This window comes from Ovis canadensis, chromosome 22 (assembly GCF_042477335.2).
Source record: "Ovis canadensis isolate MfBH-ARS-UI-01 breed Bighorn chromosome 22, ARS-UI_OviCan_v2, whole genome shotgun sequence".
NCBI classification, from domain to species: Eukaryota; Metazoa; Chordata; class Mammalia; order Artiodactyla; family Bovidae; genus Ovis; species Ovis canadensis.
Window position 1 is genome coordinate 61,816,231 of NC_091266.1, and position 12,099 is coordinate 61,828,329.

General features: G+C 45.4%; 2 protein-coding genes across 7 annotated transcripts in view; one reads left to right on the forward strand and one right to left on the reverse strand.

Moving 5' to 3' along the window:
• The window catches only part of DOCK1 (dedicator of cytokinesis 1), a 568,995-nt gene that overhangs the window by 238,606 nt on the left and 318,290 nt on the right, over window positions 1-12,099 (forward strand). The window lies entirely within an intron of this gene.
• INSYN2A (inhibitory synaptic factor 2A) overlaps window positions 1-12,099 on the reverse strand; it is a 61,539-nt gene that overhangs the window by 13,243 nt on the left and 36,197 nt on the right. For 4 of the 5 annotated variants that reach the window (XM_069566869.1, XM_069566870.1, XM_069566868.1 and 1 more), the window contains one exon: window positions 3,903-3,974. The exons of the other annotated variant lie outside the window; for it this stretch is intronic. In XM_069566869.1, the coding sequence (XP_069422970.1) occupies window positions 3,903-3,974 (72 nt within the window). The remainder of the gene's footprint in view (window positions 1-3,902; window positions 3,975-12,099) is intronic. 5 annotated transcript variants of the gene reach the window in all.

Genomic DNA, 12,099 nt, shown 5'->3' on the forward strand with positions numbered 1-12,099 from the left:
GTAGCCCCCACCACTGTGCCCCCGGGACAGTGTTGCTGCCCACCTGGGGCTGGATGCTCCTGGCAGAGAGACTTCTCTGTCTTAGATCCCGGACCCTCTGTCCTCACTTCTCCAGCTGTGTGCTCACCAAGAGGATGCTGGGTTTGGATCTGCGTGTGCTGTTTGTTCTCACCATCGAAATGATGTGATTTATCCGAGCGTTACATAAAACCACTGAAATACACTGGAGGCAAGAGGGAATTATTTCTGTGGGTGAAATGCTCCGGAAAGAGGAGGCTGCTACAAAGTACTGAGTGTGACAAACGGAGGGGCGGATCGACACCCAGAAGGCTCCTGAACTCAGATGCTGTCTCAAGACCATGTTGCACTTCAGGGAAGCGGGTGTGGTTCATGGCAGATACCTCGGAAGTCTAGCCAGGGCTACCACAGGCACAGAAGACATCTGGTCCTCACCTCAAAAGATTGGCATAACCTTAAATGTGAGACCCCAAATTTTATGATTCAAATTCAAACAACATGCTTATTTATGATTTCATTTTTGAAGGATGTTCCAATTAGTGGACCAGAAGTGGGCTTTCTCCTCTTATCATCTCTAGCGCTCAGAAGACTCTTGGTGATGTCAATAACCCATGTCAAGAGTAACTGTTCAATTTTAGGGTTATAATTTTAAGTTATATCTTCTATAAAGTAATAGGAAAATTGGGAAACAGTTTGATGAGTATCTGTGTTCAACTTAGTAATAATATGGAGATTTCTGTTTGAATTTGTAGCAGGAAGACTGCTTTTGTGGGGCAGTGGGAGTCCAGCTGAAATGTCACTATTAAGCCTTCAGAGTAACTTCCCTTTGCAGCAGAAGTTTGAGTGTCAGAAAATTTTGCTTTTGTTGATCACTCTGTTGGGCCTCCCTGCTGGCTCAGTGGTAAAGAATCTGCCTGCCAGTACTGGAGACACAAGAGACGCGGCTTCAGTCTCTGGGTTGGGGAGATCCCCTGGAGTCGGAAACGACAACCCACTCCAGTATTCTTGCCTGGAGAATCCCATGGACAGAGGAGCCAGGTGTGCTACAGTCCATGGGGTCCCAAAGAGTCGGACATGGACATAACTGAGCATGCATGCACACATGCTAATGGAGCATTTTAAAATATTTTCCCAAAAGAGAGATCTAAAACTCCAGCTTTTCTCTAGTCCTGCCTCTCCTGGGACGTTCAGTGTGCTTAGGGAGCTGCCGGTTGGGTGGCGTGGCTGGCGAGGGCGCCCACTCTGCCCAGTTCCTGAGGCTGCAGGCCACGTTCTACCATCACATCTTTGATGACGAGGCCTCTGTGAGTAGGCATGTGTTTCCCCAGTGTGCAGGGGATGAGCCGAGTGATTGCAACCCCTCTACCGGGTGAGTGAGTCTTATTGCTGCTGCTGCTGCTAAGTCGCTGCAGTTGTGTCTGACTCTGTGCGACCCCATAGAGGAGCCCACCAGGCTCCTCTGTTGCTGGGATTCTCCAGGCAAGAACGCTGGAGTGGGTTGCCATTTCCTTCTCTAACGCATGCATCCATGCTAAGTCGCTTCAGTCGTGCCTGACTCTGTGCCACCCTATGGACAGCAGCCGACCAGGCTCCTCTGGACACAAGATTCTCTAGGCAAGAATACTGGAGTGGGTTGCCATTTCCTTCTCCAAGTTAGTCTTACTAAATTTTGTTAAATTCTTGTGGTGCTGGAACTCCCAGTTCTTATGAAAAATTTGCCATTGGCCTGTATCCTGGTGTTCATACAGCTTGCTGGGTGAGCCACATCTAAACAGTAACCCCTCAAGGCTAATTCCTGCACTTGATTGTTGAATCATTTTGAATATCACTTTTTTTTTTTAATGTAAGTTACTTCTGTATATACAGCTAAATTTATGTAAATTACCTCAGTTACTTTGAGGAGTGTCCAGATACGTTCTTCTTTCAATCACCCACGGCATGTTCAATGGGTTTATGTCATCAAGCTCACTTTCCAAATCTGTGACCGCTTCTGCTCTCTCGCGTGGAGACTGGAGGCGTTTCAGCTCCCGAGTGGCAAAAGCTAACTGGTGAAGATATTTCTGCCAGGAGCTCTTGATTCTTCATTTCTTTGCCTAATTGACTGGTTGAGTGAAGGCGTTTCATTTTATGTCACTTACATCCCTTCACTGTTGGACTCAAAGTTCTCCCCCATAATATGAATGTAGTGAAAAGACATCTCCATAGGTTTATATTCAGAGTGCTTGACTTCTCTTGCATGGGGGCTTCATTTTCACCTTGTTAATGGTGAGGAGCCACCAGGCATCTGAGAGGCTGGGCCAGGGCTGCTGCAGCGGGGCCCCGAGGCCTTAGCAGTTAGGGTGTGCCTTTTGCTAGCCTAGAACCAGGCCTTGGTTCCTGCAAGGCAGGCTTTCTCAGGCGTGGCACAGTTGACATTCTGGGTGGGCTGACTCTGTGTCTTGGGGGCTGCCCATGTGTTATAGGATGTCAGCAAGCTCTGACCTCTAGCTAGTCGATGTGGTAGCATTTCCCAGTTGTGACAGCTGAAAGTGTCTCCCTCCGTCCTTGCCAAAAGTCCTCTGAGAGGCAAAACCTCTCTGGGTTGAGAACTTCTGCGATGGGACCGGAGCTCCTGTCTGTCCTCTGCTTTCATCTGCCGCAACCACAGCGGTCACGAGGTGATCCAGCTCAACTTGTAAAGAGCCTGGGGCCCTGTCTGGGTGCGCTGTCTGGACTGGAGACTCGGTGGGACCACGACTGTGGACGCGAGCTTCCTGCCATCATTAAGACACATATGCCCTTTCCCTGTCTCCGCTTTCTTGATAAGAGGGTGGTAACTGTGAAGACCTCTTCAGAAGGGCTTTTGTTTTTGCTTTTTCGGTTTAGATTGGGATTCCTTTACACATTCTTAGAGATATAACCGTACAGCTTCTTTTTATTCTTGATAATTTGGCAATCAACTAAAATTGTTCTTCAGGGTTAATTTTTTTAAAATGAACAAAATCATAACATCTCTTATTACTCTCATATTTTGCTTATGAAAATTACATTTCCAAAAAGAAAAAAAGTAGTAAGCTCTCTGAAGGTCGTGATTGTGTCTTAAAATCCCAAATTATTGCCAAAAGCCTAACATGGTTTTTGCTTGTTGAAAGTTCCTGCTGAATTCTTGTCAATGTGAATAATCTAAATATACTTAGAATTGAAAAATGATAAGAGCAGACATAGAGCCCTGTGCTTTGTTGCTCAGTCATGTCCGACTCTTTGCAGCCCCGTGGACTGTAGCCCACCAGGCTCCTCTGTCCATGGGGATTCTCCAGGCAAGAAGACTGGAGTGGGTTGCCACGCCCTCCTCCAGGGGAACTTCCCAACCCAGGAATCAGACTGGGGTCTCCCTCCTTGCAGGCGGATTCTTTACCAGCTGAGCTGCAGGGAAGCCCTAGACAGGGGATTATTTCCCAAGGAACCCAAGTGCCACAATCCTGCTGAGTTCGCAGGGAAGAGACTGCACACTGGGTTTTCTGTGGTTCTAGCACATACAGTGTGGTTTGCAGCCTTTGATCTATACCATCTGAAGGGCTTATATTTCACAGCCATGCCGAAACACACAGTATAGTGTTCACGACTATCGATTCTGAGGGAACAAGCCATCAAACTTAGACCAATTTTGGAAATGCCGCTAAGATGCATTTGCAAGATACATGGGTTCACACTCTCCCTCACCCCATGGCTCTCTGCCTGAGGTTGCTTATTTAGAAGCTGCCTAGAATTAAGTTCAGGAAAGGCTCTTGACTTTTTTTTGTCTGATGCCATCATCCCAGTGGGGCCCCAGACGATTCTTGCATCCGTGGGTAAACATCATTTGTCACTCATAATAACAAAGCGGGAAGAGGAGAACATTGACATACCTATAGATAATACATGCACTGTTCCTGCATGTGTCACAGTTAGCTGTGTCTTGCCCAGTCCGATATGAAAGCCTACAAGATAAGAACAGGAGAGCATTACACGTGGTGGCTGCTGGCCCCTGGCCTCTCTAGAGCGCACAGCTCCCATCAGGTGCGTTCCCACTGCCATCGCTCCTCATGGGAATGGAGGCTGAGCCAGGCGTTTCCCGCTGTGCTCTGGTCTCTGCGTGTGTTGTATACAACCAGGGCAACCACTGCGGCTGCTATTTAAATTAAAATCTAGGATGTGAACATAACCTAGTGGATGAGGCAAAGAATCTGATTTTGTTATAAGCAAGGGGAATTGGGGATGTTTCAGGGCAGTGATATTCATGGCGTTTTAAAGAAACTTGGAAGGGGAACCAGCCTCAGATCTTCTTGACCTGATGGCTTGTTTCTGCCCCACAGTCTTCTTCGCCCTCGAGAGGAGGGGTCTGCAGACTACGGCCCTCAGGTGAATCCAGCTCTCGGCCTGATTTTATCCAGCATGCTAGGATTGGATTTTACGATCGTAGATGGTTTAAAAAAAATGAAGAATATTTGGAACATGTGAAAACTCGTGAAATTAAAACTTCAGTGTCCATAAAGTTTTAAATTTTGATAGTAAAAAATGGTGAAAATTCTTACATAAGTAGCTACAATATCTTTGGTCTGCAAATTCCGGAATACTCCCTCTCTAGCTCTTTAGAGTAAAAAATGTGCTGACCTGTGTGGCAGCGTATCAGACTGCCTTGTCAAGCCTTCTGACACCCTGTGTTCTCTGCTGAGCCTGTCAGAGCTGAGACTAGACAATGTAGGAGGCGCAGTAGGGCAGTGTTCCCCATCCTCTCATTAAAACGATGGAACCTTCTTTATTTTTTTTGGAGTATATTCTGGAAGGGTGTACAGCCTTTAAGATTTTCTTTGGCAAACTTTTTAGTTTGTTTTGAGGTATAGCCAATGACCTGTGTTGTGATAGTTGACAGCGAAGGGGCTCAGCCTCACATATACATGTATCCATTCTTCCTCCAAGTTCCCTGCCATCCATAGCCCTAAAGATTTAGTGAGAGGATTTTCTTGAGTCTTCCTCAGCCCAGTCACCCCAGCAAAGCTAGTTTGGGCGAGCTTTCATAATGTTTTTCCTGCCACTTTGACTGACCTTTCCTCTCTCATACTCTCTATGTGAGGCCTATTTTATTCTGAATATTGCTTTGTACCAAGGGACAGAGGACAGATGTGATAACCAGAACCTGTTAAATTAGTAGCAGAAGCAGGGCTTCCATCTGAATTGGCTTAGACACACACTTTGGGGGCACATTTACATTTGGAGAGCAACTCAACATAATAATAGTGCCCAGAAGATTTGCTGTCAGCAGGGAGAGTGGATATTTTTATCACCTTCCCTGTGTAAACCTCTCTTTCCACGAGTCATGGACTTTGAATTGAAACTCACTTTTGTTTTCCTCATTATGTTCGGTGTTACATAAACATTTGACAAAAGGATTTTTCCCCTCCATGCTGTGTTTTCACAGTGAGCTTTGCTAACTTGAACTTGACCTTTGAGTTCTGTGCATAGTGTTTATTAACCAAGTGACCACATTCTGTCCTATAGGGTCGCTAGTCTCTGCGATCCATGATATTTGAGCCAGAACTGGAGTCGCCCGGTGGCTGCGTTTGTGTTGACCTCCCTTCCCCATAGTGGGCACCTTTGAATGCCCCCCTGGGGTCTTTTCCTACCCCCTGGGCTTTGTCAGGAGGGGAGCAGGAAAGGGCTTGTGCCTCATACTTTCCCCCCTTTCCTTCACCCTTTCCTCCTGACAACAAACCCCAAGGGTACATTCTTCCTGAGCTTTCCTCCCTGACTCTAGATTGTCACGCTCACACCAGGTTCCTCCCCATCTGACACTGACCTCCATTCTCCCATGCCTTATAATATGTAAACGGCCTTTCTCCATCCCACTGTTTTTTTCAGAGCTCCGTCCTAAGCTCATGTCTCACCACGGTGGCTGTGTGCAGTGTAATAAGCACAGGCCTTGAGCATGTGTCCTAGCAATGACATCTCTGATGCAGGACGTGTGGTCCTGCTGTGAGGCTGGGCTGCAGGCGAGGGACTGCACCTCTGTGTACTGCACTAGTGCAAACTACCAACCGGGGAAGCGGATGCATAATAGTTGTCTGTGTGTGCCAGTCACATTCTAAAGGTTAGGCTTTTAAAAGAAAACAGAGGACATCAGGGGCATTTCCTAACCATTATTAGAGGGGCACTCTTACTTGGCTCTGCAGAAAGACCGACTTCCATGCTTGCAGAACCTTCCTGCTCAAGACCTCAGGACAGATCTCAGATCTCCATTAATTCTCATCAGCACCACACCCCTTCCTTGCCCAGGATCGTGGCATTCCCAAGTGTCTCACTTACATTAGAGCCTTGAGTCCTGCAGTTAATTACACTAGCTCATTTTACAGAGGAGAATACAGCAACACTTCAGGTCTGGGATCTCATTATTCTTAGACACCAGGCTTCTGATGCGCTGTGATGCCCTGCTCCAGCCTTGGGGCCTGTGTCCTGCACTATGTATAACTGGCAGCTTGGGGTAGTCAATGAATCCAACAGGGACAGGACAAAGGCTTCAGGCACCTGGAATGCACAAGAGAACTGTCTTCCCGGACCTTGGGGCTCTTCAGTGATAAATTGCTCTTTTTAAAGACCTTTCTGAACAGACTGTTCTTATCACTTTGTAAAAAGCACACACTTTCGTGCTGTTATAGTCAGTAGGCAAATAATTACTAAGTGCCTTTTAGGTGTCAGACCTTACTCTGTCTACCAAGGAGACATTTTGGAATAAGATCGAGTCCTTGTCCTCACGAAGCTTAAAACAAAATGGGAGAACCAGATGGGCGATGCAGGAACAGATGAATGAATGAATGAAGAGTCTGGATGCTGCTCTGTTAAGGACATGTTGTTGGGGAGGGGGGTGGCTTTGGCTAACACACCAAGGACCTTGCATCTGGAAAGAGAACTGGATGATAATAAAAGAGCAGGTAGTCATCTCCAGATCTAGAGATGAGTTTTGTGAACAAAAGGACCATCACTTGTGAACATCATAATGAGAACGATGTTGGCATGTCTGCAGAACAGAAAAAGAGCCAGTGTGGCTGGAAAATCAGGAGCACATGAGAGAGGAGGGAGGTGAGATCAGATCATGTAAAACAGGAAACTCTTTGGACATCTGTTTTACATGTAATGGGAAGCCACTGTATTCTTATACGTAGAGCTCAGGATGACACAGAACCTACTTCCTCTTAACTTTAACTCTTACTCTTCTCCTTCTAAAATATCGTTTTCATTCAATTTCCTTTTTCTTCCTTCTTTTCTTTACAACCCATCCTAACTCACTCATTCCTGAAATACAACATGGTTTGCTGATGTTTGTTGATTAGAAGCAAGTGAGTCATAATATCTACTTTATAGGGAAACATGTCTGTGGTCACTTTTTTTTAAAAGCTAATTTAAGTGAAAAATTGGTGGTCCATCAGATTTCCACCATACAGGAGAAGTATTTTCAGGATCTCATTGCCATGAACTCTCCTTGCGAAGACCCTTCAAGATGTTTGTTTGGGAACTTTTGTTTTGAAGGGGTTCAGATGTTTGGAGTCCAAAAAGGTAGTTCATAAAAATGGCTATCAATGAGAGATTAATTTGTGGATAAAAGTTAAAGTGTTGCCCTTGTATCCTGTGGTTAAGTCACAGGCTGCCTTCAGTAGCTGTTGTCAGTCAAGGTATGTCCACTGCAGTTTTATGAAACCCAAGCGTGTTCTTTACAGAGGACTGAACGTGTGTAATCTAGTGTGCTTATTGCTTTGATAATCCATCTAGTTGTCCTTGGGGCTTCCAAGATGTAGGGTTTGACTTCGCTGATCATTTTATGGTCACAATAATGATTGTGTTGCAACATCTGAATGAATGTGTTCTCCAAATGCAGACCAAACAGGTAAGTTCTTTCTACAGGACAGGGAACAGAGTACCATTATGGAACGCCCCTGTTTTCCTTCTCACTTGGAAACAAGTCATAAAAGCAATACTTGGAATGATTATCTTTGTGGATGGCCATTGCCGTGAAGAGAAGCAGTCCAGAGACTGAGCTGTTGGGGCAGATACTTCTCCAGAGATGGTATGGCTAGAGGTCTTTTGTGGTTAGAAGTTTGGAGAAGAGAGAGCTTGGATCATTGGTATCACAGCTGCAGAGGAAGAACACCTTGATCAAAAATGACCTTCTGTCTTGAACATGAATTGCTACCTTTATAAAGCTCTCTCCTCTTTTATTCTGAAGAACTTATACCTTTGGTAGGATTATAACCCACATCTGCCATGATGCCTGGTACACTCTGGGTGTTTGGCCAGTATTATTTTATTAACCAAATAAGACTGTCAGTCTCTGTGTTCCCAAATTGAAGTCCAGTAACAAAAAAAATCTATGGGAAAAAATCCAACTGAGTGCAATAAGCAAGTGAAGTGTATAAATTATGAACACGTCTGGTCCTCACTTACTTCCTAGTGTGAGCCTCTTTGGATCCCAATGATAAGTACGTTCATTGTAAACATGGAGTTTTTTTTTTTTTTTTTTAATGCACTGATCAGCCTGGGTGTTCTTTGGAGGGAATGATGCTAAAGCTGAAGCTCCAGTACTTTGGCCGTCTCATGCGAAGGGTTGACTCATTGGAAAAGACTCTGATGCTGGGAGGGATTGGGGGCAGGAGGAAAAGGGGATGGCAGAGGATGAGATGGCTGGATGGGATCACCAACTCAATGGACGTGAGTCTGAGTGAACTCTAGGAGTTGGTGATGGACAGGGAGGCCTGGTGTGCTGCGGTCCATGGGGTCGCAAAAAGTTGGACACGACTGAGCAACTGAACTGAACTGATCTTTACAACACTTGCTGTTTATTGTCCCTTTACAGTTAGTTGCCATTTGTTAGTATTTCCTGTACTCAACAATGTGTACTACCTGGAGAGGTACAGAGAGAGGAGGGTGCAGAAAGTATGACATTCAGCACCAAGGACAGCACCAAGAGTCCAAGATGCTTAATTTTCTGTTCCTCTGACCTCCTGATTCCCATTCTTGCAGATCACAGTTCTATCCCAGGGACATTTCTGGAACCCTGACCCTCTCCTTGCCTGAGGCCCTTTGGACACTCACTGGTCAGGGTGAGCTTTATTGAAAGGTAAAGGACACTAGACCCAAGTTAGGAATAGGGATGTAAAAGTATGGACTTGGTTGATAGTTCACAGAAGAAGGATTATTTTTCTTGATTTCTTAAAGCAGAAGGCTTTACTCAAGCTAATTTTACAAAGCAGTCTTGGTGGAGTCCAGTTTGAGAGTCATTTCCACTTTTGTTTTGTAGTGAAACAGATTTCTTCAGAAGACCTTGCTGTACTTTAAAGAAAGTATAACGAGTGTCCATTATAGAAGACAGCACGGAACTCTAGTTAGGGCACTCCCTTTTGAAGAAAACATAGGGTCTCCCTTTCTTTAATGGTCTAGAATATTTAGGTTTAATTCAGAATGCATCTCACTGGTTTCTCTAGGTACCTTTGGCTTCTGTAGAAATCTGCCCCAATTCTTTTCCCCCCCCCTCCAATTCATTAGTTGTCATTGTAAAAAAAATTCCTGAGTGTAAAAATATACTTTTGCCCATTTATATAAAATAGAAAGCACTGGTAACAGTTCAGCATCTGTAAGTCTTTGGTTATTCTTGTTGCAGATCAACAACAAAAGAGACAATGAGGACTGGGATTTGAAAAAAAAAACAAAAATGAAGAAAGGGTGGCAAAGGGCAAAGCTGGTGTGGCAAGTTTTATAACAAAGCCATAGGAATGATCAAGGCAGAAAGATGTCAGCCAGCTTCCGCCTGAGCTGGACCACGGCTGTGTCCTGGGAGGTAGGGATGAGGAGCCTGAGATTGGAGTGACAGGCAGCATCTGCCTTTTCATGAAGGCCTCACAGGGAGATCTAAGATACCAGAGCCCTGGGGGGTAGGAGAGGGTGCTGCGAAATGTCAGAGAAAGGTCATGGAAAGCTTTCTTCCTGGCCCCATATCCAAGTGGCTCAGTGTCTCTGAGACCTTGAAGATGGGGCTTGAGACAAGACTGACAACTCCGTGTCTCTACCATCCCCCGCCCCCCAAGAAAGCTGTTTGGTAGAAAGGTCAGGAAAAGGGAAAAAAAAAAAAGATGTCTCTGACTGTGCCTGCTATCAGAAGCAAAGTTCCAACAAAGTTAAAAGCGTCTCGGGAGAAGTATGGTTGGCAAGTGGAGATAATTCTGTGGTAGTGAATTGTGATCACTGGTACTGGACTGATTTTCGTGCAGGGCTTCTCCTGCCACGTCCCACAGCCCTGTTTTCTCTAGGAGATCTTAAATTCCCCAAGGAAAATTCCTTTCTCGTGATTCCCCGGGGACTTGTGGATGGAGTGTTTGGTTTTAGGTTTCAGGAAAGCATCCTCCTCTCAACAAGCATCACTGCTGTGTAAGCATCACCCAGAGGGGGCCCTCCTCCACCTCGGCTCTGGGGCACAGGACACAGGCGCAGGTGACCCCATGGCCGAGTTGTTCGTCTTTTAAATGACGTGGTGGTTTTCAGTAAGTTAGATCTCCTAGCATGTAAGCAAAAGGCATGTCAGGTGATGCTAAGGTCAGGATGTGATCCTTTAATTGGGGTCTTCAAAACACTGCTACACAGGGTATTGGAGCTGTCACTTTGAATTAACTCAAAGCTGTGTGACAGGCTCTCTGCTTAGACAGTGGTTCCTGCTCTCAGCGATCATTTTATGCCCCTGTTTAATTTATTCTCCTAATTTTGATCTTTCTTGTTCTTTCTCACTGTGTGCCAAAACCTTTTTTTTTTTTTCCCCTTCCCTTATTCTAGGCCAGGTTTGTGCTCCAGCTGTGGTTTCTTGATAACTGAGCCATCATTTATATCAGCATCTTAAAGGGCTTTTCTGCTTAATAGTCTCAAAGTGACATTAATTTAGAGGCATTAAGTGATACCTCTGTTTTTGTTGGGGAAAATGAAATTTCAAAGAGTCAGGCTCAGCTGTTTTCAGAGACCCTCTCCTATGTTTTAAGTCCACCTCTGCCAGTAGTTTTGGCTGTTTTTTAAAGTCTGAGTTCTCACTAGGAATTTGCCAGATTATGCCCTGAAATTGTAGTTAGTTCCTGTATCAGCTGTTGAGTGGTTCAAGTGAGTTTGGAATTTCCTCATTTATCTATGGAAGCTCAATTATATCTGTTTTATTCACTTGAGCTACTAAGTGCCAGGAACATCCAATGTAAATTTGTTGAAAAAATACGAAGTCGATTTTCCTAACAAACACTGAGAATACCCACTGGTCAATAGAAGGCAGTGCCAGCCTTCACTGGCGATGGTCTGACTAGGTCCCCTTTAGCTGAGAGGAGCCTTTTTCTAGCCAGTGGCAGGTTGGCTATGTTAGGCTGAGCAGTTCTTTGTTCATTAGTGGCCTAGAATCCCCAAGCTGACAAAGCAGTGTGTTTTAAAGACTCAGGTTGCGTTTTGAGAAACACAGACTAACAGAGACCCACCCCCCCAATCTTCGTGCCCCCCTCTGCTTTCCCCTGCCTTTAGCTGTGTCTAAGGGGGTCAGTTGTTTTGAACCCTTCTGAGAATTTACGTCTGCCTTCTTAGTGCAGTAGGCAGTGCATCAGTCTTTGCCATCACCTGCTCTTCAGGTCCCCTTTAGCCAGCTCCCAGTGACTTCCTGCCACCAGAACTCCTAGCATTTGGTACCGTTATGGCACGCTTTGTCTTTTTCTCTGTTTGCCCAGCCACAACCTGGCTTGCCGGTCGCAGGAGAGGTGGCAGTCAAGGTTTAGGATACACGGAATGATGGATGACAGAGCAAATGGAAAATGAAATGATTTGGGAAGGTAACTTTGTCTCAGTCTATGAGGGTTGATCTCTTTCAGTGGAGTTTGGCAGCTCTTCCTTGACATTTACAGAAAATTTTAAAAGACTCACTTCCGTGTTTCCAGACTCAGTGCGATGAGTACGGTAGAGCAGTAAGTGTGTTAGCGTTTCCTGATTATGATGGCTGCACTGTCTGTATTGAGAGAGTTTCAGCCAGCGCCACTTATTCTAGGACCCTGGTTTCTCTCTTCCCCTTCT